This window comes from Rattus norvegicus, chromosome 15, assembly GCF_036323735.1.
Source record: "Rattus norvegicus strain BN/NHsdMcwi chromosome 15, GRCr8, whole genome shotgun sequence".
Taxonomy (NCBI): Eukaryota; Metazoa; Chordata; class Mammalia; order Rodentia; family Muridae; genus Rattus; species Rattus norvegicus.
In genome coordinates, this window is record NC_086033.1 from 69,206,715 (window position 1) to 69,221,038 (window position 14,324).

Genomic DNA, 14,324 nt, shown 5'->3' on the forward strand with positions numbered 1-14,324 from the left:
AAGTCTACCTCTTGTTCATATGATTCTCATATAACAATCCTTAATCAATGGCATATAACATTATCCTCTGGCTAGAGAACTGTTTGGTTCCAATATTTGCTAAAAGCTCACTTGAGGGGTGTAACGACTGAGAAACTGACTAAAATCCATGTTAACATTCTTATAGATTTTTTCGCCTTATAACGATCTTGCATCACCAGAAATATAAGAGGTCAGACAATCTCAGCTCAAAGCAAAACTCACTCTGACGCATTTAAGATGCAATAAGAAATGAATTAGGAACAAAATGATTCCCTTCTCTCATAATAATTCAGCACAGAAGACAATTGAGCACTACGTATTTAGCTCCAGTAACAGTAATTAAATCTAAAATATTTCCAGAGCTTGTGAAGAAAAGTCTGTGAGCTGCTTAGGTGGAATAATGGAATTCATCTTACTCCTCATCCTTACTTCCATTAGTATTCTAACTGCTGTCCTGCATGATCAAGTGTCACAAATAGTAGTTATTCAGAGGAATAAAAGAATAGATTATGAATTCCAAAGTGTGATGTCATCACCTGAATTCCTTGTCTTTAATACCTGAAAAAAAGTTCCTTTTGGCACTTGTAGGAAGCAGAATTTCATCTTAAATCCTTTTCTTATTTTTTAGTATATATTAATCTTTTCAAGGTTTTAATCTCATAATTTACATGAAGGAGACTTATATTTAAATTTGGTATTCAAGCTAGGAAATTAAAATGATAGAAAACAAGACACAAAATGAGCAGATTTCAAGAAATGATCCTCATTACATTGACATCTGAAAATGATATTCATATGTGATACTTACAAAGGTTCTGAGCAATTTTAGGATCTAGAAATTTAAGTTCCTTCATTCTCTTCTTAATAACTTTTTTCTCATCAAAATCATTTGTATCCCTTTTCTCTGTAAGACAACGGAGAAATTTATGTTAGAATCAGTATGACCTTCAAGGGCAAAATGGCAGGAAATGAACTTTTTCCATCAAGGAAATTAACATGTATGTACTCTAAATCACACAGTGATAAAAATAAAATACTACCACCTAAGACCCAGGACGTACCCTGCTTCAGGGATGCGCCAGTGGCTCTTAGGCCAAGACTGAGAGGAGAACTGCTGGTGAACAGTTATGCTGTGGTGACTAACAGCACGAGGTATACAAGTGTATACAGTTAGTCAGGTCATTAAATGGAATGAGAACACAGTTAAAGCAGTTGATAAACTTAATTTGGATGGGGTTTAGAAGTGAGCCCAAGGACAGACTGTGGGGGAGCAAGCCTTTAATCCCAGGACTCAGGAGGTAGAGGCCAGCATGGTTTATAACATGAGTTCATGATTGCCAGAGCTACACAAAGAAACCGTGAAAGGGGAAGGGGAAAGGAAGGGGAAGGAAAGGAGAAGAGACACACACCCACACACAGCTACTTTATGTTTGAATTAGCATGTTCATTGAAAATTAGAATCTATTTTGGTAATTATTCAGTTAACATACTATTCTTCATAAGCAATGTGTTTTTGTTGTAAATTTTTATTCATCCCAAGGGAATATAAATTATACTCCGATATATTGCATTAACACAGTGCTGGCTTTATCATATGTTTTCTTTCATTCTTTTGTTGTGATAGGGAATGCTAAGCACCAATTTCAAAATACTAGGCTAAGTGACATTCATATCATGCTCTAGACCATGCAGGTTCCCCCAACATCAAAGAATTTATGGTCCAATACAAGTGACTGTAAAATAAATGACAGTCAACATACACTGGTAAACTCATTAATTTTTCAGTAAAAACCACAGGGGAAAAGAAGACTAAATTAAGGCATGCAAGTCAAGCATGACCTTCCTGAGGTAATGGGGTAAGTATTTCAAAGCTTGAAGGAGAAAAGCCAGGTGAAAAGGAGGAAGGGACACAGAGGAAGAAGAAAAAATAGAAGGAATGATTCAAATGTGTGAAAAAAATCATATGAGCACATGATATTAGGTAAATTAAATAACATCAAAGATAAATGAAGAATCTAATTATTCAAGATCTTTAAAGGCAACCTAAGATGTTTGACTTTATTCTCAGAGTACTGAGGAATGACTGAAGACTTCAGCATCATAGAGACAGAGACCCAGAGATCATCTACCAGTGCATGACTGACACCAAAAACAAAGCCTGGGTAGCCACACTGGTGCTCACTAAGCGTCTTCTGTGTCGCCACATCCCTGTGTATAAATGCAGGGATTCACAAAGCACAGAGAAGAGAGATCTCTTAATCTACTTGCTGGCCAATGAGGTACAGAACTGAAGTAGCCAGCTTCGAACATTTTCAGTTTAAGTAGCCCTTCCTCCTGCATGTGATCACATCTAAAAGGCAACTGGACATGAAAACATGGGGAGGAGAAACCTAGAATGGAGATGCACTATCGTTCGGGTTTCCTAGATACTAAATGACCACAAAATTACCTTCCCAGCACATAATACCTTGTCACTTTAAACAGTGTAAAATTAGATGGATAAAACCTATTAACAATGGCTTAACCCTTTGCTTAACTTTACCAAATTACAACCTACCTTTCTTCGGGAGAATCTGTGCTTTATTTATGTCATCCCTGAGAGAGGGGCAGGCTCTGTCTTATTTGTAAGGTTTGGTTTCTATCAGTGCCCTCTCAAATGCTGAAGCATTTCCTAGTGCATTCTGAAGAAAAAGCCAAGAGAGGCAGCCTAAGCTTTAAACAACATCCGGTGAGAACTGTGAGGTATGGCACAGAGCAGCCTTCAGCTTCACCTGTCGCCTCCTAAGAGTAACCTCATCTCCACAGAAGGGAAGGAAAGTAAGCAGTAGATCAATGACTTCTACACCCACAGTCTTCTTACTGGAGTACACTAAATATCACAATGACAAACAAAATGTACTAACTACCTTGACAACTTCAGTTTTCCCTCAGAGACTAAACACGTATTAACTAATTACAATTACCCCTTGCTTAGGAGAAAGTGATGTTAGACTCTTATTTAACATTATAACGCAACAAATGTATGGTTTCCTCATCTTTATAGAGCCAAAGGACGGATACACACTGAGCATATAGACAGAGGGTTAAGAAGGAGCTTCACGGAAAACGATGGGAGTAAAACAGTAAGGTTGAAACAGTCCATGTTGAGATGACAGAGAGCAGTCCACTTAGCTAAAGGGATGACATGCAAAGGACAAAAAATAATACTAGTATCAGCAGATTTAGAACTGAAAAGTGTTCTTTTTTTTTTCAACATCAGCCAAACAGCTGTGTACTTCTAATCAGTGGCAAAGCAGGAAAATGATTTACTTAAGTGCGATAATACAGCAGTTACTGTGGTTCAAGTCCCCAGTACAGTAAGAGGAGCGCACCCCTAACAGGTGAGGGTGTTAAGTCACTGATATTCTGATCAGAAGGGTTAGAGAAGTGTCTAAGCCTTGCTCCTTCTTGTGAAGATTGCGCAGAGAGCCAAATGGCCCCCCTTTCATATCTATCTCGGGCTCCTTGACTCTCCATGCAAGCTGCCCATGCTCATACACTTCTGCCATGGTGCCATTCACTAAAATGCCCTTAAAAGGGCCAGGCAGATGCTGGTGACACTCTCATGACTGTAAAGAATTCTGCAGTAAAGAAGCTACTTTCATGTATTGATCACATAGCTTCCGTTATTTTGTTATAGGAATGGGAAAAAGACTAATAGAACAATAAGAATGATCCATCACAGAAGAACATGAATAAAACAGACTGGTCATTTAATGACAATAGTTTACCCGAAACACCATGCCCATTACCGAGCGGGCATGACCTCTGTGAAACACTAACATCTCAAGTCCCTAAGTACAGAGAGCTTGCAATGGTGACAGAGTTTTGCATCTCCGCCTCAACATGTCCTGGTTCTGATGCTATAGATGAGAGCAAGGTGCTGAAGAGGGATGAGAAAAGTGACATGAGGTGGTGACTGCTTTCCTGTACCACCCCTGACACACAGACATCAGAGGCCACAACACAGAGAAGCCACCAGCAGAAAAGCAAACACACACTGGAACACACATCCTGGGTGCAGCTTGGCAACTTCGGCCACACAAAACACTCGATGCAAGACGAGATTCCCCCGGCCCCCAGAGATGAACTCTGACTCACAGGAGCACGTCACTAAGATCATCTATACTTGTGAGCTAGCCGTTCTGTCATTAGAAGTCTATGTTCAATCTTACTTCCTAGACATGTAGAGTAACGAGTAACACTCCATTTTTTCCATGAGAAGATTAATACTGTTCAAAAGCACCCGTGATTGCTAACAGCATACGCTGCATTTTATATGGGCTTTATGTCAGAATTAAGTCAAAGATGACAAAACTTTCTCTGCCACCAAGAGCCATGAACTCAAAAAGTCTTTTTAAATTATGTCTTCACTTTATTCCTTTTAAATGTTCAAAGTTTCAAAAATAGCAGCAAAATTATATGAAGAATCTCCCTTCAAAATCTTTTCTTCACTCTAAAATTTCCATTAAAAATTATTGTTCCATGGTACATGATTGTACATCTCATTCCAGCCCATTTTCCATTATGTTCTAATCAGATTGATTTAAAATGTGACCTTTGAAGAATTATATTTCATATAAATTTTATCATAGATTGCATATAAATTTTATCATACATTATTTCACTATTAAAAAACCTAGAATAACGCAGGTCAAAAATGTGTTGATAGTTAGGAAAAGCAGAATAACATAAAAAGACAGTTTTTTCTTATCACATGGAATATTTTATGGAATTATGTTCTATTTCTATAATTTTTTCTTGATTCTTTCGGAATTAATGTATATTACACTGTTTTAATCCTAAAACATCAAAAATGCACCTAGCACTTATTTAACATGAAATCTTAAAAAAAATTTGCATGCTAATGCTTACAAAAATTGTCATTTTCATACATAACTTCTGAACGCGATGAGCTGACTCCACACTTATGGAAAACACAGAGCTGCACTGGATTAAAACTCAACTCAATAATACTACGATGTGACAGCAAATTCTACCCAACTACAGAAAAAGTAAGAATAAATAACATATCTAGGGCAAGAGGCATGTGCATTCTTCAGAGCATTCAGAACAGAGTGAGGGGTAGGGAGGAAATGAGGCCCCGATGAACGGCTTACACCACACTAATGTCTGCCCTATAGATATTCGAAGAGGCTAATAAAGAATGGGAAAACATCACAAATTAGAAGCACAACAGTCAAGAATACGGGACACCAGCTCCTCTACAGATGAGGGAAGCTGGCTGCAGAGGTTATTTACAGGTGGTCAAGCAAGAATTTGACTGTGACCACCTGGCCTAGGAAGGATTGAGACAGATGCTCACAGAGCATGCTCAGAAGGTAACTGGGCCTGAGCAAGGGAAGAGGAACACACAACCTTCAGAATACAATTAGCTGAATTCAGACATTTGGAAAACAATTATACTTCAGGATGGAAAGAAACTTCTCTCCAGTGAGAGATAACCAGCTAGGGCTCAGTACCTGTCCAGATAAAATGATTGACAATTGCTTTAAGAAAAAAGCAAACAGCCAACAAAGGATCTCACACTATGGTGGTTGTGATATAAAAACATGGTTTTATATAAAACTTGGAAAACTCAGGCATAAAATAAAAAACTTGCAGGTGTAGGTGAAAACTCTTGTAATGAAAAACAACTGTGCATGTGCATGTGCATGTGCAGACAGACAGACAGACAGACAGACAGACACACACACACACACACACACACACACACACAGAGAGACTATACACACCATACACACCAAACAGGGTTTGTTTGCAATACAACCTTGGCAAACTCTGAATAGTTTGGTCCTAAAAACCCTAATTGTATGAATTACTTTAGTCATATCTGATCTGTCAAACCTAATTTTAGCATTTCTAGACACATAAACAAAATGCTATGCAACTAACTATTCAGAAAACATTCAGAGCAGAATACATAGGCTATATCTCTGTTCAAATATTAATGTGTGACTGCCATAACCAATTTTTCTGGCAAAAGAACTTTTTGACAATTCAAGGCTATAAACTATAAACTATTTAGGGAGAGTGTGGAAGCACTAAATGAAATTTTATGCAAAGATTATTTTGTCTATGGAAGTCATCAAAAGTTTAGCAAATATGTGCATATTTCCCATTACATGATATTCTACTTCAGGAGTCAATGTCAAAAAACAAAAGCCCTCAAAGGGCTTTACTCTACAATATAGGCGCTCAAAAAAATAGGGAGAAGGAATTTATTACTTAATAAAGCTGATGCCACCCATAGTGTGTTTAAAAAACCACTCCAACATGTCTGTAACTATGAAGACACAGAGAAGTACCTCCTTCCAAACAATGTTACCAATAGCTCTTTCTCAGTCTCTCTCTTTCCTCTCTGTCACAATGTGTCTTTCTGTCTCTCTTCTTTCTTCTCCTCTCCCTTCCTCAACTCTTTCCACCTCCCATATTGTTGTTGGAATTTTCCTTAGGATGTGTTTTATTTGTTTGATAAATAAGATCTCACTACAATCCTCCTGCCTCATCACCAAAAGTCCTGGGACTGCAGGTATGTACCACTGGGTCAAGTTTATTCCCCCTATTTGCTTCTATCTGCAAGAAATACGTCAAGGAAAATATTTTCATTGTTCTCAAAAGCCAACATCAATCACAGAAAGGAAAAACTTTACTCGTCTGAAAATTATTACACCCACAACATGAAATGAACCAGTAAGTGCAGGTGCTTTGTATAAGTAGCCTCTCATAACCAAAGAATTTTAAAAAGGCAAAATGTTTCCCTGATTCACATTAGATAATTTTAAATGTAAAACTGTGGATAGTCCAAAGAAGGAGAATGAATGACAATATGCAGCTGCCAGCGGTGGGGAGTGGGGGGAACCTCTAGAAAGTCCCAGAGAGCTGGCACAGAGGAGGCTTTCCCTCCAACCAGGGGGACCACGAGCAAACTGCTCAAGGAGGGACAAGGGGGAGAGAGTGAACCTGAAGAGGCCACCTCTAATAGTTAGACATGGACCCCAGTGGAAGGATGGGTACAGCAATCTACCTTCAAATTTTTCAACCCAAAATTGTTCCTGTCTAAAAGAAATGCAGGTACAAAAATGAAGCAGAAACTAAACAAACGGTTTACCAGTTACTATCCCCAGTTGGGATCCATCCATGGGTAGCCACAAACCCTTACACTATTACATATGCTACGTTGTGCTTGCAGACATGAGCCTGGCTGTTCTCTGAGAGGTTCTACCAGCATCCGACTGAGAAATACGCAGATATTCACAACCAAGCATTAGTCTGAGCACAGGGAGCCCTATGGAGAGTAAGGGGAAGGACTGAAGGAGCTGAACAGAATGACAACCACACAGGAAGACCAACAGTGTTAACTAACCCTGGGAGTGCCCATAGGGTAAGCCAAAGAGCAGACCTGGGCTCAGCTGAGGCCCCTGGCACATATGTAGCAGAGGACTGCCAGCTGGATCGGGCCTCAGTGGGAGAGGATGCAAATAATCCTATAGAGACTTGACATCCAAGGGAGGGAGGGTGTGGGGGTTGAGCGAACCCTCTCAGAGAAGGGGGAATGAGGAAAGAACTCTGCAAGGTGGGACTGAGGAAGGCAACATTTGGAATGTAAATAAATAAAATAATTAATTAAAAAAAACCAGTTGTGAGGGGAAAATAATCTGAATATTAGTCTGCTCTGGGTGGTGATGAGGCACAGATAAGAGTATGCATGTTGCACGGAAGGCCAGTTTTGATCTTATAAATGTAAAGTCAACCCGAAAAAGGAAAACAGTATTAGAATTAAGAACCCCACTGAGAAAGAAATTATATCCATTTGTCAGATGATCGTTCTTGGTTCAGTTTGTAACGTAGAATAATACCCTTATATATTTTCCTATGAGCCTTAGTATTTTCCTACCCTAAAGAATCATTCTCCCACCTGTTCCTGTTCCTTGTGAATTCACCAGAGTACTGGCATTTCATCATCATGGAAAAATACATGTACTCATAAAGGGCATTTCTACAATGAAGCAATGTCTTGGCAGCACAATCTTCTCGTGTACATGTTCAGACAATACTAGGGAAGTAGAAATATGCCTCTGCTACAAGAATCTGCAATGCAGCCTTTGAACACTAATGCATGACATGTTAGAGCTCACACCAGAGAATATGCCGCCGAAAGAGAAGAAGCCATTACAGGAAGAGCGAGAACTTGGCGTACATTCCTAATTACAAAGAAGGATTAAGTCCGCAGGAGAATGTGGGCAATTCAGGATCTCCAGCATGCTGGATTGAATAAGCCAGCTTATTAGTGTCTGTACACACAGTGCTAAGCAACCTGAGACTAGAAAGGGTAGCCATGAATTATATTAACTAACAAAAACATGTTAATGCTGTAGTACTGAGCACACTATCCCTGGGGTATCACTGTATGGAAAAAAACAGACACAGCTTCATGAAAATGGTCAGATTATCTCAAACCTGACAGAATTAAAAAGTATTATTATCCTAAGATACTAACTAAAGGAATTCCACTGAGCACGAAATAGTCAAAATTAAGAAACAAAACTTAAAATACTCAACTTATATTTAGTGACAGCAAGCTTGGATGATTTTGTTTCGTTGTATTTGTTCTGCAGGTTCTTATACATGTGGGAACGCTGACCAAACGTAAGGAATAACAACGCCAACATCACTTCACATTAATCTGCTTTTGCGCCAAAATAATGATGCTTTACAGTTGCCCTTGCCAGAGTAACTGTGTGACTCTCTTTACCAAAGGCCTTCATGTTGTGCTGGGAAAGGGTTATAAATGTATCAGTGTTGACCAGAAAATAGATTTGTCTGGGTAGGAAAAAAAGGCAGACTGAACATGTGCAAATCCATGGACCTCCGAAGTCACTATCCCTCCCTCTTATTCTGGTTTCTTTTCTCTGCTGGCTCAGCTGGGGGTTCTAGCCAGTTGTCGACCTCTGCCACAGTCAAACTCTTCATTGTGTGGTGAAGGTTCCAGACTGCATTTCAGACCGTCCTAGCTGTCAATTATCCTACCTAATGAGTGCTATTATTTTGTTTATTTCCTTGATGTGCCTAAATACTTAGGTTTCTGTCCTCACAAGCTCCAGATTTTAAAAGAAAAAAAAACCATAATACAAACAAACAAGCAAACAACAACAGCCATCACCGATGCAAACAAGAACAGTAAGAACCTGGAGTTTTCCACTATGTATCTGTGCTGTCTTCCATGCTGGGCATACTACATGCTGTGCTGCCCAAGCCTGCCGACACATATGAAAAACAGCCCTACATAGGTATAACAGAGAGGCTACAGTAGGACTAGTAGAGTGCATGTTATACTTTATTAGGGAAAAGCATATTTCAAATAATGGCCTTCAGGTGAAAGAGAGAAGAGTGTTCACAGTATGAACAGAAGGGAAAGAAAGAAAAGGGAAAGACACTGAACAGTGAAAGGCTCTGGGTTGTGATATAACAGTGGAAATGGCACAGAACTTCACAATTAAACAGGAACAGATACTAAAGTCTTATGTCTATTTAAGCACAATTTAAAACTTAAAGAAAATATCTATCTTTAAAGGGCTTTATTTCAAGTCATTCGAACAATGTTTGTTTTCATCTCCTGATACTAAAATCTACTTAAGAATAAGAACAGTCAATGCTTTGCTTTTAAAATGAAGAGAAAAATTTCTAAGTGAACACAAAATCATCAAACAAGACGAAAACCCAGTCATTGTGTAGGATGCACATGGTCTATGCCTACACAGTCATGCCCACAGCACTTCTCCTGTCCTGACATGAGCCTGCTACTTCGCAAAAGACAAAGCCATCCTTCTCTTGCCTCTACCTCTCCCCTACCCCTCCTGTGACTGACTTCGCCAAATGTATGAAGAAAGCTAAGACACTTCACATTCTAGAGAACTAAGTCCCTTCTCTGCTTTCTGTAATATTCGCCTCTGGCCTTGGAAGACACATAGCACATGTAAACTAGTTAACAGTAGGGTTTCCAGAAAGTGTGACTTCACTTCTCATTCCACAGTTAATTACACTCTACTCAAGACAGATCAGTAAAGTCCTCTCATCTTTTATCTCCTTCCATTCTGAAAGGAAGGGGAGTTAAAAAAAAAAATCCCAGCATTTTCCTCAGCTCAGTGTATATGCCACTGGGACTTGGAAAAAATAAAGAAGGCAATTCTGGAAAGGAGGCAGAGGTGCCCTTTGCACTCAGCCTCAAATGCTTCATCCAGGACCAAGAGCCGGGAAAGCTCTCTTGGAATATTCCTTCAACAGCCAAGGAAGCATTCTGCACATTTTGTTGTGATCAATTTGTGTAGTTCTCACTAAGCGATTTCCAGGAACAAGAAGAGAGCGGAAGCAGAACTCTTTCCATGACATCAAAGTGGCAAACCCAAGAACAATATCCTAATCCTTTCCAATGTCAAATTTAAAATTCTGTATTTTCTTTAATAAAGCCTTAATTTCTCAGTGTTTTCTAGACTGCTTCCCATGCTCAAATTTTTACTTTATCTTAATGACCAAATCTGCTATTAAAAGAAAAGGTAGACATACATTCCTCTGCATGCATGCACACATACATAAACACATATAAACACATAATGCACACATATACATACAACATAAGACATAATCATGTACGTACATCTATACATATCAACATGTACATACATTTACAGAAAGACATACATGCACACAAATACTCATACAACATGTATATATAGCACATAATCATCAACAGATAGATAATAGACAGATTACATATTAATATACAGAGATAAATACACCAAAAACCTACACATATAGTACCCAAAAAAAGAAAGAGACAAAATAGGAAGTAATCCAATTATTCAGTGAAAGGGTAATGGATGAAGCTTTTAATTAATGAGAATGCAGAAAATTAAATCTTATGAAAAGGGAAAAAACTCACTTTAAAATCAATTGCTTCACAGTTATGTTGGGCCCCATGACCCTTGAACATTTACATTATATAGAGAAGAATTTTTACAGCAACATGAAATAGTCCTTCCTATAAATTCCCTCAACTAATTAAAAACTGTCTCAAGTTCAAATGCTCCATGAAATTACCAGATAGTAAATGTTAACGTGCAAAAGAGAAATTTAAAACACTGCACAGACCAACACATCCGTGTTTAGAAACGCCTATCAATTGTGAAGCTCTGACATATGATAAAATTTTCACCTTTAAAATATTTTCAAAGAATATGTTTTTCTGTGTGCACATGACTATGTGTATATGCATGTGTGGACACAGGATACAAGCTGGGGACTAGCATTCTACCCCTAGCTATGTTCCCATATCTCTTTTCACACATTTTATTTTTAAATAATCTTGCAAAGTTGCTCAGGCTGGCCTTGAACTTGGAATCTTCCTGCCTCAACTTCTCATGTAGCTGAGATTAGGTCTAGCTCATGTGCATATTCTTAAACCATCTTCTTTCATGCTGAAAATAATTTGTCAAAAATAATTGATCTTGTGAAACCTTGAAACCTGAAATTAAACCACAAAAAAAAAATCACCTAACAAACACCAAAATTAAACAAAACATATACATACAGAAAACAAACAAACAAACAAACAAACAAACAAACAAAAAAACCAGCATGACAAGAACAGGAAGGCAAGAGAAGAGGATCTCAAATGGACATATGCCCTAGGTCATTTGGAGAACACTGAGTCCAAGGAAACAATGCGAGGCTCTTGGAAATGCAGTGTACTCTGCAGTGATCACGAATCATTCTACACTCAGGGAAAACAAAGAGCAAGTACTGAAGAGGTAGTAACTGAAACAATCTTCAACTTCCTTGAAATTTTTTCCCATAGCATAGCCATATCAGAATCAGGGACATTCAAATTCCTGAAGAAAAGACAAACCTAACAATTAGAAATTATTGCTCGACAATAAAGTTAGAATTTCCAAATAGATTTGATCAGTCTGAAAGCTGTGCAGTTGAACTATGTAAAAATGAAGAATTTATAGGAGAAAAGAATAAAGTAATCCCAGACCTTCCGTTTATATAAATCTGAAGACAGCATGCTACAGTAAGGCCGGATTCAGGATATCAGGACATCACGGTCCCTGAGGCCAAGGAAAAGCTTCCAGGAGATCAGAGGAAGAGTTCACTATTTAAATGGATTCTACAGGATGTACTCCTCTCCTCCTGCACCAGATAGAAACCAGTGGACAAGAGATTGTTCTGGGAGGAACCGACTGGGCGAATCATATCTAGGGAGTGACAAAGGTCCAAAGAGAAATTGGAAAGCCTGCAGAATATTTGTGTCACACTTCATACCCTTAAACTCAAGAGAAAGATTATCTTAGTTCATTCACGCACAAGCACTCAAGAACAAGACAGGAATGAAAAGGACAGAGAAACTTAAATACTTTAGACTGTAATTTGAAAAGGAGTGGTACACATACTCTAGGGCTAAGGAGACCTGCCAGGCTTTCAGCAATAAGGACGACATCAAAGTAACTGGAAAGGTTCATAGTACATAAATCGTCCTGCAACTTTACTATAAAAAATATATGCACTCATACAAAATACTATATATCATGTTTTTAAGGAGTTGATTCAGTGAGAAGGAGGAGAGAGGAGAATCTTTTCTACTAAATATATGCATCCGCGTGCTCGACAAGCAAGCAACATGTAAGACACTGGTTCCACTGAGCTACTGCAGGCAAGGTGAATCACGCTCACACCCTCTACCCACTCTCCTCAGCTGCAGAATTCAGAATGCATTCTCAGCTCCTCCCAATCTAAGGAGATGTGACATTTTTTTTCATCAATTACTTCTGTCCACATACACACAGTGATTTCTTTCCTTTCAGATGGAGTTCCTTGGATAACATACATCATCTGAAAAAAAAATGACTATGGAACTTATGCTGTCTGGATGGAGTTTGCTGAATTGAGGAAATCCTGTGTATGTAAAACACTTCATAAAAATTCCTTTACAGAGCAAAGGTTATTTCTAAATAGTTATTATTTAAAAGTAAAAAAAATAAGTCATGTATTGTTACTCCAGAAATTCTTTTTTTTTTTTTTTACTGAAGTAGTCTTTTAGCTTTCTAGTTAAACAATACAAATCAGAAATAGCTCCAGCTGCATATGTAGCAGAGGATGGCCTTGTTGGGCACCAATAGGAGGAGAAGCCCTTGGTCCTGCCACGGCTGGAACCCCCGGTATAGGGGAATGTCAGGGTGGGGAGGTGGAAAAGGGGGGTGGTTGGGGAGGGAAATTACCCTTATAGAAGAAGGGGAGGATGGGAAACTGGGAAAGAAAATAACATGTGAAATGTAAATAAAAAATATCCAATTTAAAAATATTATAAAGAATAAAATTAAGAATGATGGTTTAGCTAATTACTCTTTCATTCTGGGCTTGTTCTCTTAAAAAAGGGAAAAGAAAAAAACGTAATTTTTAATTCACTAGAGCAAAGGGTCTAGAAAACAATTTTCCTAAAAAATGGTTCCAAGAAATAAGTTGGAGTAGACATTCTAATAGTGAATAAAATCAACTTTCGACCAAAAGTTATCAAAAAAGATAACTTCATATTCATATCAAAAAGAATACTTCATATTCATCAAAGGAAAAATCCAGCAAGATGAACTCTCAACCCTAAATATCTATGCTCCAAATACAAGGGCACCTACATTCATAAAAGAAACCTTACTAAAGCTCGAAGCACACATTGCACCTCACACAATAATAGTAGGAGATTTCAACACCCCACTCTCATCAATGACTGATCATGGAAACAGAAACTAAACAGACACAGAGAAATAAACAGAGGTTATGAACCAAATGGATTTAACAGATATCTGTAGAACATTTCATCCTAAAACAAAAGAGTAAGTCAAATGGAGAAGGTGTTTAAAAAGTTGAACCCCCTACTATACACACACCAATATTTACCAGCAAAAAAGCAAAAACTATTCAGATAAACAGCCATTACTGGTAAACAAATAAAATACTATAGATTTGTATATGTGGGAAAATATAAACACCAAAAGAAGTATGCACTTACAGTTTAGGGGTTTTAAATCCAACTAACTTGTACCATATATGTTCTCTTGTATTTTATCTATTTAACAGGGTAATAAGACTTGTATACTTGTCCATGTCCATATAGGAAATAACCATTCTTTAAAGAGCTTCATTCCTAGTCTACCACTTGGCAACATGCTGTGTGCAATACTGCCATAATG

General features: G+C 38.1%; 1 protein-coding gene across 6 annotated transcripts in view; it reads right to left on the bottom strand.

The window, feature by feature from the left end:
* Diaph3 (diaphanous-related formin 3) overlaps positions 1-14,324 on the bottom strand; it is a 469,632-nt gene that overhangs the window by 254,723 nt on the left and 200,585 nt on the right. For all 6 annotated transcript variants that reach the window (XM_063274163.1, XM_063274159.1, NM_001305172.1 and 3 more), the window contains one exon: positions 830-925. In XM_063274163.1, coding sequence (XP_063130233.1) covers positions 830-925 — 96 coding nt within the window. The remainder of the gene's footprint in view (positions 1-829; positions 926-14,324) is intronic.